The 21,019-nt window shown below is 41.5% G+C and overlaps 1 protein-coding gene across 1 annotated transcript; it reads right to left on the reverse strand.

Moving 5' to 3' along the window:
- Nucleotides 1-795: 795 nt before the first annotated feature.
- LOC125406842 (pregnancy-specific glycoprotein 22-like) lies at nt 796-8,505 on the reverse strand. Its single transcript, XM_085692993.1, has 5 exons — nt 8,442-8,505; nt 6,906-7,265; nt 3,699-4,058; nt 2,133-2,492; nt 796-1,104 (listed from the first exon to the last, which is right to left on the reverse strand). Exons 1-5 carry the CDS (start codon nt 8,503-8,505, stop codon nt 821-823), a joined length of 1,428 nt encoding a protein of 475 aa, XP_085549119.1. The 3' UTR covers nt 796-820.
- Nucleotides 8,506-21,019: the final 12,514 nt, after the last annotated feature.

A 21,019-nucleotide genomic window follows, 5' to 3' on the forward strand; every position in this document is an offset into this window, starting at 1 on the left:
CCTGCTGCCCTTCAGACACTTTTCTTCCTACCAGGTTGCCTTTCTCATCTCTCATATGGTAAGCATAATAAAGTTTGCCATGCCATGTTCTATAGATACTGCTGGGAGGGTGCTCATTTTTTAAGGGAACGAGAAGAGGAGTGGGTCTGGGGTCGAGGGGAACTGGGAGCTTAGGAAGGAGTGGAGGGAGAGGAAACTGGTTGAGATGTAATATGTGAGAGAAAAATAAAAACAGATAGAAATACATACTACAGGATGAAAACAGTATGATCTCCTTTATGTGAAGGACTTTTCATCAAAAAATGTGGATCAAAACTATTTAGAAACCAGTTATATCCACAGTGAAACATGGGCAGTCCTTCTCCTATCAATCTTCCTCATTTCACGTGGATGATTGATGTTCAGGCAACATTGGGCCTAGTTGAATTAGGTAAACAGGGAATGTATTTGAGCATATGAGAGGAAATTTTTCTCTATGCAAGCAATTCACATTTTCACAGCAGATTCAGAACATCCAAATTTCAAGGGTTTCTGAAAATAGGTGACATAAATTCTGATGGATCGCTATATATTTGAACCACAACATTAAGGGCTGTGCATTTTTGGTTAACATATTGATATATTTATTTTCCTTTTAAGACATCCTCACTTTAAATTCTGCCCTTCCCTTGTACATTCGTGTATCCCATGATTACAGGTGTGAGTCACCATGCTAGTTGTACTTGAGTACAACTAATCATTTTCACCACATAACTTTTCTCTATTTTGTACACCATTGATAAAGAAATGCCCCAACTCTGCAGTAGGTTGAGAGGTGTGGTCACTCATTCCTGACGGCCAGGCTCACTGGGAGACTGATCTTCGAACTGACTCGGTTGGAGACCTCACACTGATACTCTCCAGCATCCTCGCCCTTGACAGGATCTATTTTGAGTCCACACTTTGTTGGGGACAAAGTCATCCTCTCTTTGAGTTGCAAACTCTTCTTATTGAAGATCCAACGGATAGAGATATTAGTGTCAGGTGAAATGCAGGTGAAGATCACAGATCTTTGTCCTGCGACTGTGGTATCAGAGATTTGTACATAGGGCTGTGTCACATATTCTGTGAAGAAACAGAAAAGGGTCCCAAATGACAGTAGTCCAGAGAAACCAACCAGGCATTCCTTAGTTCATACTTTATAAAGCTTCTATGTGGGAGAATTCAGAGCTCTGAGTACAGACATATATTGTGCTTTGAATCTGACACATAGGGACTGTTGTGTGAGCCTAATTCAGGCACTGTTTCCTGTGTTTCCATTTCCCCAGAAAAGGACACACAGTGAGTAGACATTGCAGTGTCCATGAGTTAAGCTTAGCTATAAGCAATGCTCTGGCCTTGGGATGGGGAGCTGCCAACGACAACAGCATCTGTTATTACCTACCTGCAGAAGAGAATTCTCTAAGCTGGACTCCTGCAGGGGAAGGAGGAATCAGAAGTAGCTGCCTCTCTGTTTCTTCCCTTGGTGCCTTTCCCTTCCTGTGACGTCTCATAAGTCCATCAGAACAATAGGATAATGACCCAGACACCTGTCTACTGAGCCTTAGGAGAAGGAGATGCACAGGTGACCTACCTAGCTGCAGTTGTCCTGGCAGTGAACAGATGATTCTTTACTCTAGAAGACAGTCCCATGACTTGAACAGTCAGTAAAGCCTTGTTCATGTCAGTTCTGACAGGAAACCTAAACAGTTACCAAACAACCCCCCAGTGTCACTTTGAGGCCACCAGGGAGAAAGTTTTAGAGCCGGGGCATCCTGGTGCTATCTGTGAGCAACACAAGGTGTCATCAGCCTGGGACTACCTAACTCCCAGAGAGTCTTTCTGGGGACATGTGCATCATGAGTGCTCCAAGTGATGCTGACATTCTGGGGCTGAGTTTACCCAGCATGAGTCTTCCACTCTGCAGGAAATGGGCAGCTGAGGGTTTCAATCTATTGCTGTATATCTATCCCATGTGTGTCTTGCTGTAAGGGCCCAAACCCCAGTTGGGGGACACAATGTAGTGGTAGAGAGAGCAGGAATAGCCCAATCCTGGTATTTCAGTGTATGAAGTAGAATAAGCCACCCCCAGGAAGATCATAGAGAGTACTTACTGTTTACATGAAATTTCACATAGGCTTCTTCTATTTTGAAATCTTTGTTTAAAATTACTAGTGCATACATTCCTGCATCTTCTTCAGTGACATTCATGAGCCTCAGGGATCCATCTTCATACACTATCCCTCTTGGGTTATATTCAGGCTCCCAGGAGAGAGAATACATGATTGTGCTGTATTCTACAATTTTAAGGGCATGGCCTCTATACATTGATTTGTACCAGGCAAAGGCTTGTAGATCTTCTGGAAGATTATGAACATTAAGAAGTACATCATTCCCTTCAACAGCATACTGAGGCAATGGTTGGATCATGACTGGGAAAGGAGTGGGAGGGTTGCAACACAGAGAAGGTGAGGCTGGAAAGGAAAAGACAAAAAGTCATCACATGGGGATCATTGTATTTGGTGAAAATATTCTGACCTCCACATTAAGCAGATAGATTTGTCACTCAGGCTAAAATTGCAACTGTGTGTGTGTGGGGGGGTGTCTATCCCACATAATGAAAGGCAGAAGCATGGCCTCCTCCTTTCCAACAGTGCCTCTGAAAGTGTCATTTCCTCTGCATGGAACTGCCCCCTGGGAGTCTATGACTAATGCCTCACTGCCCTCAGGCAGATACTGCTCAAACTACTGCAAACTGGGGTATGAGATGATGCCTCTCCTGAACACAACAGGCCTATAACTTTCACTTTCTTGATTTTGTCTTTGATTTCCTATAAGGCAATACTCAACCCCTGTCTTCATCTAATAGCTGTATTGATTCTCTGTCATGTAGCCCCTAGGTCTAAGACTATTTGGAGACTGGGTGCAGTCTGATCTTCAAGATAGACTTAGGTCTTTAAAAAGTTTAGATACTAAGCTAGCTGGTTTTATGCCTAGTTGACTCAAGATACAGTCCTTTTGCAGGACAAGGCCTCAGTTGAAAATGTCACCATCAGATAGGCTGTGAGCACAACTATAATTCATTTTTAAATTGGGGATTGATATAAAAGGATTCAGACAAATGCAGGGAGTTCATGCCCTGGGTTAGGAATCCTGGGTTATATAAGAGAGCAGGTTGAGCAAGCATGAAGAGCAAGCCAAGAGGAAACACTCCTCCATGGTCTCCGTACCAGATCCTGGATTTTATTTATGACACTCTCAAATTGGAGCTAATAAATATCCCAGTTTGACATGAATACTGTAAAACCATTATTCCCTATTAGAGTTGATAGGATGTAATAGTAGAGCATTAGAAAAATGATCCCCTTTGTTGTTTTATAGCAACCTTTGAAAGATGAGTGGATGAAGGACTGCCTTGTCTAGAGTCCAAAGAAACTGCTGTCTCTCACATTTTAAGATGAGTTACTTCCCATTGACATCTGCCTTGATGCAGGTAGATTCTGAAGGTGGAAGCTGATCCATGGGCTTTTTGATCCATTTGTCTCTACCAGTGTGTTCTGCACTAAATGCTCAAACAGCCACATGATGACACAGTGCAGAGAGAAAGGAGGCTAGTCCAGTCATGAAAGTCGTCTGCCTAAGCCCCACCCAGCAGTGAACAAGCACAGAGAATCACTTACGGTTCACCTGGAGTTGCACATGTGCTTCTTCACTTCTCATATCCGTTCTCAGAATAGCTAGAGTATAAAACCCAGCGTCTTTTTGAGTTACACCTTGAAGCAACAGGGATCCATCCTTGTACAGTGTCTCTCTGCCACTATGTGCAGGCCCCCATACTGTTGATTTCTTCTCTATTGTGTATCGGGCAACTTCCTGGCTCTTAAACACAACCATTCCTTTGAACCAAGCAAATACTTTAATATTCTCTGGGGGATTGTGAACAATTAGAAGAACACTTTCTCCTTCAACAACAATGGATGGCACCGATTCAATAGTGGGCTGGCCAGAGGTAGCGAGACGTCCACAATTCCAAAGGAAGGCTAGAAAGAAAGAAAGAGATTTACATATATATATATATATATATATATATATATATATATATGAACTTCTGTATTTAAATAAGATGAAGTCCCATGTCCTGAGCAGCTATGCCCACTGATTGTACCAGGTTTGTGGTTGAGAGTCTTCCTGTTTTACTTGATGGAGGTCTGCACATAATCTTCATGTTTTCTATTTCCCTACACTTGTCACTTCCACTATATGACTCTCTTTCTTCAGTTGTCAACGTTGCCCCAGCTTACTACCAACAGATCCTTGCCCACATTTACAGTGGATTGCTGTTGCGGTGATGCCTGACTAACTTCTTCCCCTACAGACCCTGTGTCTTCACTCTCTGACTTTGTTATTGTTGTGTTTCTCTCGGGGTTTCAGACAACACCCGAATTCACCTTCCAGGTTTCTATACTTCATGTCTACTCAAACTGGGACATCATAAGAACCATGAGTTTTCTTGCATTTTTTTAAAAAATGTGCCTAGAAGAAAAAATCAGATACATGTGGAGACTATATGACAGAATGATTTCCTAGAACGCTTTAATCCCTTGAATTTATTTAAGAAATTTATGAGTTTAGGGATACAGTATTGGATAATGCTATTTGCTTTGGTATCTTTACACTTGTTTAGATCTTATATTGTGTGTGAGTAGTGTAGCAGCTAGTCTAGTGTGTGGGGGTGAATACACAGTACTTAAGTGGAGGTCAGAGGACTTCTGTTCATTGGTCTCAGTTTGTCAGAGAACGAAATGCCTATATACATTGAACCATGTTAGTGATCCACACAAGCTTGATGGTTTTCTTGGATCATCAAGCTACCAGCATCAGTCCTCAGAATATTGTGCTCATGAATACTAACTTCATGTAAGAATAATGCCTTCCCCACCATTATTGTTTAATATTCATTGAGAAAATCCTGATGCCAAACCTGTCTCCCATTTTGTATCTTCTCCCCTACAAACACTGAAACCCCTCTCATATCCTTGTGCCTCTCAGGAGACTCCAGACAGTAGGTCAGGCAGTCCTTTCCTCACACAGACTATCAACTCCTGATCCTGTTATCTGTGATTAGAAGGCATTGAGATGTGGTGCACCTTTGGAAGAGAAGGACAGAGGGGGCCTCCATTGTCTTAGTATGTTGAGCTGACATCCCTTTGAGGTACTTCTGCTCCAGTACATCTCCAAAGCTCTGCTAGCCTTGCCCCTTGTGAAATGAATCTCTTCCCAGGAGGAACCTCTCAGAATCCCATGGGCTGAGGATGGGTCTATGTTCAAAACAGTGCTCTGCCACTCCAGTGTGAATACTGCCCTGTGTGCCTTTCCCACTGTCTGTTTGTTTCTGTACCCTAGAACACAGAGTGAAATTCAAGGGTAATGTCATGAGATAATAGCAGCTGACCCTGGAACTACAATCTGCTGTGCCCTGGCCAAGGTTTGTCAAAATCAAAATGAGAAAAATCTGCACAATTGTGTGACAAAGAAATACAGGTTGGCACCCAGTCTGCCCTATGATTTCATTGCTCTGGAAACATGGAATTTGCTCCCAGCAGGAAGGTGAAAAACTGCCTTTGAGGCTCCAAAGGGATCAGGTGAGTGATGTGTGGATAAAAGAACAAATCTATTCTCCCTGGAGTCACCATCAGACTGGGTTCTGACCGAGATCAAAGGCCCAGAATGTGTCAGGAATCTCACATCTTGGGTGTGTGAGAGGAGGTGACCCGATTCCTGGAAAAAGATTCTGAGCTCCTTCATCTGATCCAGAATTTTCAAGACCATGCTCCCACTTCCTCTATTTGCTAAGCTGTGTAATGGATCTGCCTATGTGCTCAGGGGTCTTTCTGAGATGCCTTGAACATCTACCTAGTTGATTCCCCTTGAATATTTTGCATTTCCCAAAGGAAACACATAAAATGGAAAACAGAACATGGTCTCCTGGCAGTGTGGCAGAAACATTAAGCATTCGGTAGGTTTAAGAATGCTGTGACGATGATTTCCACATCTGAAAAACAGGGGTGAACCCAGGCACCAGGGTAAGAGCCTGATTCAGGTAAATACTTTTCTACCAGTCCATTGTGTGTCCTGATTAGGGAGAACTTCAGCTCATGTGGGAAGCTGTCATATCAGCATAGCCTGTAGTCATTAGCTTGCAGGAGACAATTCCCTGAGCTGGACCCAGAGGACAAGCCCTAGTCAGACAAAATCCTCTCACTGGGGACCATAAACTTTATGTGAAATTTCTTATACCCAACAGGAGAGTTAGATAATGGCCTGGACATCTGTTGATCTATGCTGCCTGCTGACTCTGAAGAAGATGGCCAAGGGATGTATCCCAGTCAAGGCTCTCACAAGAGTGCAGTGCCTAGTTCTACACATTGCAAAACTTTGACTAGTAGGGAACACTGTTCCCTGCCATCAGGGAGTCAAAATTCAACGCTTATAAAATGTCTCTCATGAATGCGTGGAGTTGAGTCTGGGACAGAGGTCTGAAAACAGAGCACACTAGTGCTCACATCTCTGTGAGGAACCCATGCTTTCCTCAACCAAGTACAATATTGATTCCGTCAGGACCTTTCTCAAGGAAACATTCCTTGTAAGAGCCCCTAGAATCTAGAGAGGTTGATAACCTTGGCTGTTTTACCCACCTTGCATCTACATGTGTACAAGGTGAAATCAAATGAAGCATTCTGTTCTACACCATTTGTGTCCTGAACTAAATGCTCAAACCCTGACATGGGAACACAATTCATAAGGATAGTAAGCACAGACCGCTCTGCTCTCTGTGTTCAGTGAAATGAACCTCACCCAGTTCACAGAGGTAACAATGAATCACTTACCATTCACTTGGAGGTACATGGTTGTTGTTGATATGATTTTTTTACGTCTGTTATAGGTTCGTAGGATATAGAATCCTGTGTCCTTGAGGGTGACATTTTCTATCATCAGGGATCCATTGTGATATATTGTCTCTCGACCACTGTACAGAGGACCTGGCCTACTTAAATTGTAGGGCAGTGCATATGCTGCAATTTCTTCTGTCATATTTCTTAGAGCTTTGAACCAGACTAAGGATTTAGTTTTAACTGGCAGATCATGCACAAGGAAAAGGACGTTTTCTCCTTCCACCACTCGGGTTGTCACTGAGTCAGTAGTTATATGGACAGTGGTGGACAGGTGCCAGGAGGTTAAAAGGGAGACTAAAAGAAAATTGAGAAAAGTTAATATTAGACTGGTGTGAGCATCACTCAGCATTGGTGTGTGAGTAGGGCTGTGCCCACCCTCCTTTGAGGACAAGAGCAACATGAGTGCCACCAACTCAGAGTGTCTGAGTGTGACAGTAACTCTCTTTGGAACTCTCTACTCGGTGTCTTCCTGGGTTTCCCTCTGTGTCCCATATCCCTCATATCCCTCCTCACAGAGAGGATTTGGTGCAGAGTGCATTGCCTCTCAGAACTTCTCCTCTGGAGTCTTCAGATTCTGATATTTTTGTCTCTTTCATGTGTAGCCTTGACTGTCCTAAAAATTACTCTGTAAGCAGGCTGGCCTTCAACCACCAAAGATTACCTACTCTGCCTCCGAAGTGCTGTCTATATTAAAACGCTAAGCCACAGCTGCCTGGCAGATCCAGGAATTTTTAAGGACAGGATTTGTCTAAACTTTCTGGAAGGTTCAGTTCCTAGAAAAGACTCAGACCCAGGTAAATAAAGGAAAAAGAGAAGGATGAAAAGAGAAGTGTGCCTTTCTATGGATTTATCTTCATAGTTTCTAGATTTAGAGTTTTGACAATTAATGTATTCAAGTGTGAAATAAATGACTTTAGATTTATTTATGTAAATATATGTGTGTTTTGTGAAGGCTGCTGTCTCCTTGTGCATATATGAAAAGGTTTGCCACAAATCTGTGTCAGGCACATGTGCCAGAGTGGGCATGTGTGGATACATGAAGCACTAAGGAGGAGGCCAGAGTAGAGCAAAAAGAAGTCTGTTCTCTGCACCTATAGTCTGTCAGCTGAGGATGGGTTTCAGGTTGTCATATCTTCACACACTGAGACAGCTTGCTAACCATCCCCTGTTTGATTTCTATATTCTCTTCAAGTCATACTTTCATGGTTGGGAACAGTTATCTTTAGAACATTCAATCAATGAAATTCACAGTGAATATGGAGTCCTCTAGGATTTTTCTCTTAATATTACCACATCCTTTTCCCTGAGAGTTTCAAGCTTCTGAACCTCTGTCCTTCATTTTACCTTCAGTACCAAAACTGCAAAAAAAAAAAACCCTTTGTTTCTCTGTCAAAATCCTGTCCTCTTTCGGAGACTCCATCCTGCCTCTGAGGGCCCCTCCCCACACACCCAGGGAGTGGGTACTCTTACCTGTGAGTAGAAGGCCCTTCCAGGGGGCACACCCCTTGCAGAAAAGCACTGAGAACTCCTCCATCAAACTTCTTACTTGCTGTCTTCCCTCTAAGAAGAACAACATCATCTGCAACGTAGAACACAGGCTCTGCTGTTCTTCCTCCTTCTGGGCCGAGATTCTTCTCAGACAGAAGCACTTCTCAGAATCCAATGAGCTGTGAGTGGTGGGGTTTGAGTTCAAGGCACTGCTCAATCCCTTCCACTCTCAGTGCTAACCTGCAGCATCCCTCTCAACTTCCCTTTATGCTTCTCTGCCAAACAACTCATTGAGCAACAATGCTGATAAATATCCACATGCCCTCAGAGAACAATGGCTCATTCTAGGGCTGACACTTCTTGTGTCCTTGCCTTTGGTCTGTCAGCACCAAACAGGGAGCCTCTATCACATCTATGTGTTCTTTATGACACAGAGACCGACCTGAGCACCCAATCCACCCTGTATTCTCAATGCTCTGGGAATGAAATATTTTCTTAATCTCTGCAGGAATGTGACAGAAATATCTCTGAGAACTGAAAAGAGATCAGCTGAGTGATGATCAATCTTAACACTGATGTCACCCGTCAAATTAGTGATCCAGGAGAGAAGTCCAGTAGCAGCTGTGTGATGAGTTTCATGTGGTCAGTGTTGGAAAGTGATTACTTGTGCGTTCACAAAGGGACTGTGAGCTTCATCTTCCTATGGAGGGTTTCAAGACTACACTCTAACATTATGTGTTGGGTGTGCACAGGTCCTCTCTGATATTCCTGAGTCACCTTTGCCCTTTCCTACATGATTCCCAGGTGCTAATATTGCCTTCCTCTTTGAGAGATGACAGAATAGGGGATAACTTCATGGTCCCCAAGTAGAGAGGTGTTTTCAGACAAAGAAAGGGAGGTCAGAGAAGAGTCTGGGAGGCTACTCAAGATTGATAGGGAATGATATGGAAAGCAGTATGTTCAGAGAAACAATTTTCAGAGCATTGGGCATATGCCAATCTATCGACCCCTGGAGAACACTAGAAGAACTGCAATACCGTGACTAGGTCTATAGCAGGCATGATCAAGAAACCAAATATGAAATACCCTGATACTTTCAGCATAGGTGGGATTCAAGGCCTGTCATCCTGATCACTGTGCTCTTCAGGACTCCTAATTCTTTCCACTGTATTATGGATCTAGACAGGGTTCCAGATATCTGCTATGAAATCCTGGACTAAAGTTTGAAGTAGTATGAATCCTGAGGTACTGTACAAATTCCTTCAGCCAGTAGCCTTTAAGATACCAGCCCACTTGTGCATGGTCTCTTATACAATTAATTCCTATGTAAAGCACATGCTTGTTCACTCTCCCAGCTTCTGGATTCAGTTCTTGTTCCCCGTTTGTGCAGAGGGCTGTGATCTGTGAGTCTACCCCTAAATAAATTCTCTTTATTATATGCAATTCTGAGCTAGTGTGGAATTGCATTGTAACTTCCATCATCATCTGTCACCCATGTGAATCCCAAATCTATACCTATGGGGATAGCCCAGAAAATATCCAAAAGGTCTAAAACTCAGAAGGTCTCCCACCTCTGCCTGCCTGGCTTGATTTCACCTACTAAATGGCTTTTTGCAAAACCCCGCCACTGACACAGCAGAGCTACTTGACAATTTACCAGGATTGTGCACACTTCCCCCACCTGCCACTTTCCCTGCTGTGTAGCAACTTGTGCAACTTCCGGTTTGTGTTCCCTGCTTGTGAGCTCTAGGTACCTTGTTCCATGTACAGAATTTATTTAATTGCTCTAAATTTGCCAAGCAAAGTATATTTGTCAGTATTTAATCAGGTACCAATGCACAAAACCAAAGTGACTTAAACAGTCCCATGCCACTAGTCTTGTCTCCCTGACACGTGGCTGCAACTACAACATTTGCTGGAAAATAAAGATTATTACACCTACAACAATTTATTGAAATCTAACAACAGCAAGTAAATTAATAAATATGAAAGTTATACAATGGTAAACAATATTACCATTCAGAAATTTAATAACCTTGTTATTAAATTATGCAAGGCTTATGTGATTTTCCTTTCAAATCCATTTATTTGATTTTGGAAATTAGTTTTGTTTTTCATATTATATCATTTAGAAAATAGTTTGATATCAGAGCCAAGAATGAGGCACTTTTAGAAATGATACAATCTTTACAGAATAATAATGAACAGCTAGTTGAAAAAGTTAATAATTTTGAAGAGGTTAACATTAATTTGACAGACAAAATTCAACCAATGTGGAAGGGTTCTGAGACATTATCTGAAAGAATTTGTGCAGTTGAATTTAACAATTGGAATCTGTTGAAAAGTTATGATAGGTTAACAGATAAGGTAGCTCTCCAGAAAGTCAATAAGCAAATGATCAAAATTATGTCAAATGATGAGATGTTATCATTACTGGACAAATTTCATATCTTGGAATCATCAATGAGGGCAATACAATTGAACACTGGACAGGAGATTTAGAGTTTATAAAAGGCAGTGGTAAAGAGATTTGAAAAGACTGAGGAAGTTAACTAATCTGATGAGCTTGGAAAAAAAAGTACAGGATTAAGTTGCATCCGTATGTGCCAGAGTCTGGAATGACCTACTTAGAGTTTTAACTGCCTATTCAGTGATGTCCTCTGAGAAGTCATCTGGCACAAAATATCCTAAGGTAGTCAAAGAATATACATGGAAACCTATATAGGTATGACTGACCCAAAAAAAAAAACTTAAGCAAGCAATGGTGTCTCATGGCCTGCATTCACTATTTGCCAGGGAAATGGTGAAAATATAGGCTTCAGGCAATAATGTAATCCCACTGGCTTCAATTAATTTCAGTGGTCCTAGAAAATGGACGCCAGCTGCTAAGGAAATGCTGTTGGCAAGAAGAGGCAAAAATTTTAGAACAACAAGAAAAAGCAAAAGGATTTGAGGCTTCTCAATATCAAATTCTTAGCAAGGGCTAAGGGCTAAGGGCTCCTCAGTATCAGGATCAATATGATGAACACACCTTGTCCTTTTGTAGCACAGCAACTTTAAATGCTTGGAACAGGATTCAAGAAATAGGAAACAGGCCAAGGCCGGTTCAGGCACCCTCTCCTCTGTCCAGAGAACAATCTGGGGATCTCTCCTTGGACCTGGGATCCCATTTAAAATCAAGTCTCTTGTAAACCCTAAAGTGACTCCCTTAGTTGAGATGTATTCTTCCCTGATCCCATATCCATCCTTCCTCCCTCCCCCCATCTCAGTCCCCCAAGTTTTCCCCATTCCTCCCCTACTCCCTTCTCTCTAACCCTCTCCCCTTCCAACAACCCTCCCAACCCTCCCCCCATGCACCTGTGGTTACCTGGGACTCTTGTCTATTTCCAATCTCCAGGAGGATAAGTACATGATTTTCTTCAGGTTCACCTTCTTATTTAGCTTCTCTAGGATGGGGGGAGGAACTTGAACTTCCCACAGGGCAGGAAACCCTGACTGCTCTTAGGGATGGAGAGGGAGGAGGAGAGGGAGTGGGGGGAGTGGGAGGGTGTTGGGAGGAGGGGCAGAAATGGAAACTTTTATAATTTAATAAAATAAAAAAAAGAAATAGGAAACAGAATTGAATCATATATCAGGGCCAGAGAGAACACTTTAGTGACCTTTTTCAAAGATTAACTAAGGCTGTATAAGTAGGAGTAACAGACCCAGAATCAAGATGTACTTATTGAACCACTGGCTTTTGAAAATGCCAACTTTAAATACAAGAAGATACTTGGACCTTTAAAGGTTAGATCAGTACCAATGGATGAATGAATCCTAAATACAATGAACATTGAGACATTGGAATATAATATTAAGACTTGGGTAGGACAAACAATTTTCAAAGGTATGAAGAGACTGCAAAATTACAAATGTTTTCATTGTGGTTGAATAGGATATCTGAAAAGGAATTGTAGACAAGGAATTCCTAGAAAAAAATGTGTTATCTGGGAATGACAATAACAGGTGGTATCAATCTTCTGGAATATGTAGAAGGTATGGCAAACGCCAACATTGGACCAATGACTGTAGGCCAACAAAAGACAACAAGTAAACCTGAGATTATCAGGAAAATCCTTGGGAGACCTCTTGCAGGCCCCCATGTCAAACGTGGTCCAGTCATTCCCAGTCACTGTGGACAACATGTCTCACCAGGAAAATTAAAACTTCAGTGCCTACTATAAAAAACTATACTGTTCTGGATGATGGAATATACATGGAGGGTAAATCAAAAACTCCAGTAGAAAATAGGAAATATGTATTTTGGCAGACTTCTATAAATGATCAAAGACCAAAGCTAAGTGTTTGTATAAATAATATTATAATTGAGGGATTACTAGACACAGGTGAGGATATGAGCATCATTATTCCAGAATTGTAGCATCCAAATTGGCCTCATCAAAAGGCAGAAGCTCAATTCCAAGGAATAAGAACCCTACTCAAGTGCAACAAAGCAAAAGAACAAGGAAAGATATATTTTGACTCAGGGAGCCAGTATGGGACTAGCAAAAAAATCTGACACTAGATAAATTTTCAGTAATCTACAAAGATGATACCAGCAATAGAGACCCTAAGCAATAGAGGAAAAGGTGTCCATACTGACTTTGCCTTGTAGTCATATGGATGAGTATCTTAAATGTCACCATAGAACCTTCATCCAGCATCTGATGGTAACAGAGGCAGGGACCTGCAATGAAGCACTCAGCAGAGTTCCCAAAGTTCTGTTGAAGAGTGAAAGAAGTGAGAATATGGGCAAAGAGGTTAAGACCATGATGGGGAAATCTACTGAAAGAGTTTACCTGAGCTAGTGGGAATTCACCAACTCCAGCCAGACAGGGAAGGAAACAGCATAGGACCAAACTAGACTCTCTGAATATGGGTGACAGTTGTATGATTGGGACAGACTGTGGGGCTACACGCAGTGGCAACAGGATTTATCCCTACTGCTTGTACTGACTTTTTGGGAACTTATTATCTTTGGACGAATACCTTGTTTAGCCTAGATATAGTAGGAAGGGCCTTGGAACATGCCCCAAAGTAATGTGCACTCTCTTTGAGGAATGGATGGGGGCTTTTTTGAGGGGCTAGGTGGAAGGAATGGGAAGAGGAGAGGAAGCAGAAACTGGGATAGGTATGTAAAATGATAAAAAAAAGATTGTTTGCTTTCTTTTTTTAAAAAAAAAGAAAACTAACCCCCCACAAAAGAATGCCTTACTGAGAAATCTACCATACCATATGGCTAAACATAGATAAGGATTGTGAGTTATTTCAGGTTGAGAGAGGTAGTTAATAATAAGTCTGAACTAAGAGGCCAAATAGTTTGTAGTTAATTTAAGCCTCTGGGTGTTCATTTGGAACCAAATGGCTTCAGGACCAGGTGAGACAGAAATTTCTATCTACACTGTTGTACATTTACCTAATGCAGTACTGCTCAGTTGTAAAAAGCAATGATATCATGAAGTTCACAGGCAAATAAATGGAATTAGAAAAAAAATCATCCTGAGTGAGGTAATACAGTCCCAGAAAGAAAAATATGGTATGTCCTCACTCATAAGTAGATACCAGATATAAAGCCAAGGATAACCTGCTTACAATCCACATCTCCAGAGAAATTAGGTAATAAGATGGACCCAAAGAGGAATACATTGTTTACCCTGGAAAGGGGAAATAGATGATATCTTCTGGCCAAACTGGGGATGGAGAGGCCTTAAATGAGTGGGGATGGAGGACAAGAATATGAAGGAATGGGATGGTTGAGTTGGGAGGGGCATGGAACAAAAGAGCCATAAAAAGATACACAAAGGAATGAAATCAGGTAGATGAATGTGTTCCTTTTTACAAAATTTGAAAATTTAAAATTTGTACACCACACCATTGACCTACCTCAACACCCAGCAATACTACATTTGGGCATATATCCAAAGGATGCTCAAACATACTGCAAAGACATTTGTTCAACTATGTTCATAAAAGCATTATTTGTAATAGTCAGTACCTGCAAACAACCTAGATGCCCCTCACCTGAAGAATAGATGAAGAAAATGTGGCACATTTACACAATGTACTACTTATCAGAAAAAACCCAACATCCTAAAATTTGGATGCAAATGGATAGAACTAGAAAAAAAAAACATCCTGAATGAGATTAGTCTAGACCCAGAAAGATGAACATGGCATGTACTCACTCATAGGTAATATTAGCTGTAAAGTAAAGAATAATGTGCCTGTAGTCCATGACTCTAGAGAAGTTAAGTAACAAGGTAAACCCTCAGTAAAACATATATAGATCCACCTAGAAAGTCAAAATAGACAAGATCACCTTACAAAACTGGGAGCTTACAGGTAGGGGGAAAGGGGAGGGTGGAAGGGAAAGATAAGGGGAAAAGTGGAGAAAGGGAGGAAGACATGAGACAATGGGATAGTTGAAATGGAGGAATGACAGGGATGAGAGCAAGGAAAGAGATATTTTGATTCAGGGAGCCATTATGGGGCTAGCAAGAAACCTGCCACTAGAGTACTTCCCAGTAATTCTTAAGGATGACCCCAGCAAAGACCCTAAGCAATAAAGGAGAGGGTGACCATAGTAGCCTTGTTCTGTAGTCAGACTGATGACTATCTTAAATGTCACCATAGAATCTTCAACCAGTAGCTGATGGGAAACAGAGGAGCACTGGGCAGAGTTTCCAAAGTCCAGTTGAAGAATGAGAGGTCAAGACCAGGATGGGGACACCTACTAAAACAGTTTATCTGAGCTAATGGGAGTTTACCAACTCCAGCCAGACAGGGAAGCAACCAGCATAGGACCAAAACAGACTCTCTGAATGTAGGTAACAGTTGTATGGCTGGGTACACAGTGGCACCAGAATTTATCTCTACAGCTTGACTGGCTTCTTGGAAACCTAGTCTCTTTGGATAGATACCTTACTCAGTCTAGATATAGTAGGAAGGGCCTTGGACCTTCTTTAAATTAATGTTCCTTAAGCTTTCTGGGGAGTGGATTGTGTATGTGATGAGGGACAGATGGAGGGAATGGTAGGAGGGGAACTAAAATTAGCATGTAAGTTGAAAAATAGTTTGTTTTCTTTTTTAAGAAAATAAAATAAATAAATTTTAAAAAGCAACCTAAAAAACTGTTTAGGAGAGAGATTAGAGTTCATTTCCCTTCTGGCGCTGTGTTATATGGCAGCACTGTAGGAAGTCAAGGTAGAAAACATGCTACATTCTGCCTGTTTCTCAGGGTCACACTCCGGCTCACACTTAGCTAGCTTTCTTATATAATCACAGACCATCTCCCTAGGAATGATGCTGCCCACAGTGTTGTAGGCACTCCTGTATCAAATAAGGCAATCATTCACAGAAATTTACAGCCCGACTTGTCTTGGTTAATTGAGACTCTATTTTATTTATTGCTGTTGTTTTTGTTTCTTTCTTTATTATTTTTATACCCTGACCACAGTTTCTCCTCCCTCCTCTCCTCTAAGTCTCTCTGCCCTAATTGCCCCCTTACCAGTGACCAACCAGTCTTTTTCTATGCCAATACAATATGGTTTTATTACTAGAGCTCTATAGTAGAGCTTGAAAGCAGGGATGGTGATAGTTCCAGGAGTTCCTTTACTGTACAGGATTGTTTTAGTTATCCTGCTTTTGTTGTTGTTGCTGTTGTTTTTCATAAGAAGTTGTGTGTTGTTATTTGAAGGTCTGTAAAGATTTGTTTTAGAATTTTTTTTTTTAGGATATGATCATTTTATTATTTTAGTTTCTGTTTCATAAAACAGAGTGGGGTATTTGTGTCTACCACAATTAGTGTATGGGGTTCAATGTGTAATATATATGCTTTAGTAATGTTACTTTTATAAATGTGGATTCTCTTCCGTTTGGGGCAAAGAGGTTCAGAATTGAGATATTGTCTTGGTGAGTTTGTTCTTTAATGAATAGGAAATATTTTTTCCATTTTTGATTAATTTTGATTTGAAGTCTATTTTGTTACATGTTAGGATAGCTACACTAGCTTGCTTCTTAGGTGGTTTGATTGAAAAATCTTTTTCCAACTATTTTCTCGGATCTAGTAGTGAGTATCTGTTGAGGTTGGATGCTCATCCTCAGGAAGTTAGCTTTACCTTTGGTGCAGCAGAAGGTCTTTGTTCTTCTTAATGGTGAAGCCTTCAAATCTTCTTTTTATTGATGTGGTCTGTGTCTCAGAAATGGAAGTCAGCCAGAAATAGGGACAGGGCCTAACAACAGTGCAGTTGATGAAATGGCACAGCTGACTGTGTGGGATTGGTCTTTGGGAACAGACTCTAGGGAGTGTTGCATTTCAGCGGGCAGGAGGATCACTCGTGTTTTTCTGAATAGTGTGGCCTGTGCCTTGAGACTCTTTTTCCCTCTAAGGTGATTTTGGGCATTCTCAGGGTGACAGTTAATGCCAACTAGGAAACTCTTTCAAAGTCTTAAGTCACTATCCTCCATAGGAAGATTTCAAAGAAAGCTCCTCATTTTCCAAGTCTGTGTTCCTCTTTTCTTGCCATGGTCATCACGTGTGCTGGTGTCATACCAGAGCCAGGGTATAGCTATAAACATCTACCTTGAGCATCACTTTTTCAACTTCCCAGATACTGATTTCAGGGACACTGTGATCTCTACCACAGATATTGTGAAGAGTTAATGAAACAGCAACATAAACCATAAGTTTCATCCAGACACAGGACAGGCCTCCCAGGCACATTCATCACCTGATTCTTTTGGCTCCATAGGAATCAGAGCAGAAGTCAAGTACCAGCTGAGACAAGAGAGGATCTAAAAGCACTTGGGGTAAAGGCACAGGAACATGGCTCAAAGTTCTGGGTCTTCCTTCTGGATCATAGAGATTATGAAAGTAAATGGGGGAGGAAAATGCATGAGTTAATGACAAAAGAAAAATATATTTGACCTTAAATAAATCCTCTCTACCTGGAAAGTTTCTCCCTCCTTACGAACCCACCAGGTCACATTACAATATCAGTCTAAGGTGAGGTAAGAGAAATCAGAGATGCAAGGAAAGGAGGAAGAATCATAACTGGAATCTCATAACTGAAAGGCAATTAGGATTTGTTTATGACCATGACAGAAGTTTGGTTAGTTTCTGTGTCTGTCCATAAAAACCAAGTCTTCACTAATAGCTCAATGCTATCATTTCAGGAATCCACTTCCTAAGACCTGTAGTTTTTTCACTTTGGTACTATGAACACCAATGCTGAGTTCTTAACAAGGGAAATATGGGATCCTCAAGTGGTGCAGGAGGGTTCTTCTTTCTATGTGTTGTTTTCATTGGTTGAATAAAGAAAACTGCCTTGGCCTTTGATAGGGCAGCCCTTAGATGTCCAGAGAATACAGAACTGATTTCTGGGAGGAAGAAAGCAGGGTCACAAAGCTGCCCACCATGAAGCTGCCAGGTCAGACATGCTGTATCTTTCCCAGTAAGCCACGAGCTTGTGGTGACATACAGATTATTAGAAATAGGTTCAATCAATATGTGAGAGTTAGCCAATAAGGGACTGAAGACAATGGGCCAGGCAGTGTTTAAATGAATACAGTTTCCATCTAATTATTTCGGGGGTAAGCTAGCCGGGATCCGGGTGGGAACACAGCCTGCCATTCCTTATCACTACACGCAAGTATTATTAATGATAATTGATAAACCAAGAACACTGTGCTTGTGAATAAGAGACAATATTGCAGAAAAGGTTGAGGTTTGACCCTGGATATGAATGATTATCTGAAAGGGCTATCATCAGATCATCTGAACAACATGGAGCAATCTAAATAAAGCCACATGTGATACTTGCAAAGAAATAGGAAAATCCCCTGAGTAGAGCAGGCTCTAGTATCTGTTTAATTACCTTAATTGAGCAGGTCCTAACCGAGCTGGGTTGAATTTATAGAAGAGTACTCATGTTGCATACACAAGTCATTGATTCATCACTGGCACAACACACAAAAATCCTCACTGGACTCTCATGTGTGCACTGAGCCTGAGTCTGAGATGCCCCTGTCATCATCACTCTAAGCCTATCTAGAAAAGAGAAGTCCTCCTGTGACAATTATTTCTCAAATCTGTGCCTAGGTGCTTGTGCTCAGGCTAAAACACTATTCCCTGGTCAACTGAGGTATCTCTGTGTTGGGCCTGTGTCAATACCCAATAGTTCCTGAGTGTCCCAGCTCTAGTTCTCTGTAGGTAGGCAATTTCAGTGATGAGGAACCTTTAAGCTGAATAGGTCAACTTTGGTTGCAGTCACTCCTTTCCAGACTACACCCTCAAAGGGTCCTTTATCATTTGTGACACAGAATAAGTGATAGTCCAATAGAGAGATTGCCCTCTCACAGTTTCAGCCTGTCACCTTCCGAAAGACTTTGACAATTTGTCCTCCACAGGTAAGTTTTATTCTGACACTCGTGTACATGCTCTAAGGCTATCATCTTCAACCTCCATGAGGTTAGAAATTTTGCTTGTGATGGTGGCTTGAGTATCAGTGCTATGCAGGCAATAGATAGAAGATGGCCCTCTGTGGGAGCTCTGACACTTGGAAAGGCCTCTTTCAATCAGTATTGGTCTTTCTAACATCCACCCCCAATCCTGGGACTTAGAGAACTAAGCAGAAAATTACTCATAGTCATTTGCTGAATGATCTCAGTACTCAGAGATAGTAGGCCTACTTTGATATGGGGGAGAAACTGTCTTTGCCATGTGTGAGATGAGCTATAGAGTTTCATGATACAGATTTAGGATATGGATTAATATGCCCATTTTCTCTACTGAACCTCACCAAACCCTGCATGACTTGCAACTAAGAGTGCTGTGTCCCTTCTGATGTATTTATATCCACTGCTGGGCCTGGACCAGTGCCCTCCAAGGCAATGATGCTCAAGGAAGTCCTACAAATAGGACAGAATAAGGTTCCCCTACTTAAATTCATTTTAAATAACCCACAAAGAGTTCTCAGGACTTGTGTGTACAGAAATCTCACACATGAAGCCAGGAGTGTGCCTGTCATTCAACCGAATGACATGAAAGGATCAGAACATGGACCAATCTTAGCAAGTGTTTGATGGTGACTAAAATGAAGCATGGAACCTCAAATTCAAAGGATGAGTCACAGAATTTTCTAGGAGAGGGAAGATTATGGGTTAAAGATGAGTTGGAAAGAGAACACTTGTCTTGGCTTGTGATACTTTGTTTTGCAGTGTTATGACCCATAGCAAGGAATTTTCTGAAATGCAGGTTACTGTATTCTTCCTTCCTTCCTTCCTTCCTTGCTTGCTTGCTTCCTTCCTTCCTTTTTTCTTTGCTTCCTTCCTTTCTTTTTCTTCCTGCCTTCCTACTTTTTTCTTTTCATGTATATGGTTATTTTTGCTGCATGTGTATCTGTGAACCACAAGTATACCTGGTCCACATCAGCTAGAATAGGGCATTGGATACCCTGAAATTGGAATTACAGATTGGTTATGAGATATCATCAATATTGAAACCAGGACTTGGGTCTGCTAGAAGAGTTATTAACCACTGAGTCATCTCTAAAGAACTGACAGGATAATGTTTTCAGAGGCAGATCTGACTGGTAGAATGTAGTGAGGAAGAACTTGCTGTAACTATGGCTGGACAGGACAGGTTATGTTCAGATCTGGATTTATTGTTCAGATCTGGATTTAAAATTTAGGACTCTAATGTTCTCCATATGTTCCCATTGTTCTTAACACACAAGATCTAAGCCCAATCCCCCAAATTATTGCTTCTCTAAAGAGTAGTATAATGAGGTATAATGACAGGCAGATCCTAAAGTTGCCTGAAATCAGTGATTCCCTGAGCAGAGAGAGCTGTGTTAGGTGAAAGATCTTTTGGAAGCACTTTCCTTTGCCTTTCTAGAATAGTGATAGCAGAATGCCAGAAAACATATGTTTTGCTGTCCTGTAACTGGGCTATGGAATCCTGCAATTTGGCAGAAATTGTCCAGAGATGGGTAGTTTAGTTCTAGAGTCAATACTAACTCTCCACTTGTTTAACTTCACAGAGCAGACATCTCAAGCTGCCAATGACCAAGATAAGTATCTCTGAAAAACAGCTTCTCCTGCTGCACATACACCTGAGAAGGCCTCTAGAGTAAAGACACTGGGTAGGTGTTTGTACACAGAGAGCTTGTCTATCACCCTCGGTCTATGAGACAGATGTAGACACTGTCTTCTTTGTCTATTTGTTAATAAATGTTGCCATGGTGATAAGGTAGTCTCACATATAAGCATGACCCTGACACTGTGGCAGAACAGATCTCCAGATCCGCATCATCTGTTACTACTTGCCTACAGAGAAGAATTTGCTAGACTTAATCCCTGAGGACATGTAGTCATCAGGAGGACCTGTATCATATGTCCCTCCCTTAGGGCTCCCTGACTTTCCTGTAAAGTCTCATAAGTCCATCAGAACAATTTCCTAAGGACCTGAATACTGGAGAAGCTGGGCCTTTCATGCTGATACTCAGAAAAAAAGATTTAAT

Source organism: Myodes glareolus, chromosome 1 (assembly GCF_982192425.1).
Source record: "Myodes glareolus chromosome 1, mMyoGla1.1, whole genome shotgun sequence".
Lineage (NCBI taxonomy): Eukaryota > Metazoa > Chordata > Mammalia > Rodentia > Cricetidae > Myodes > Myodes glareolus.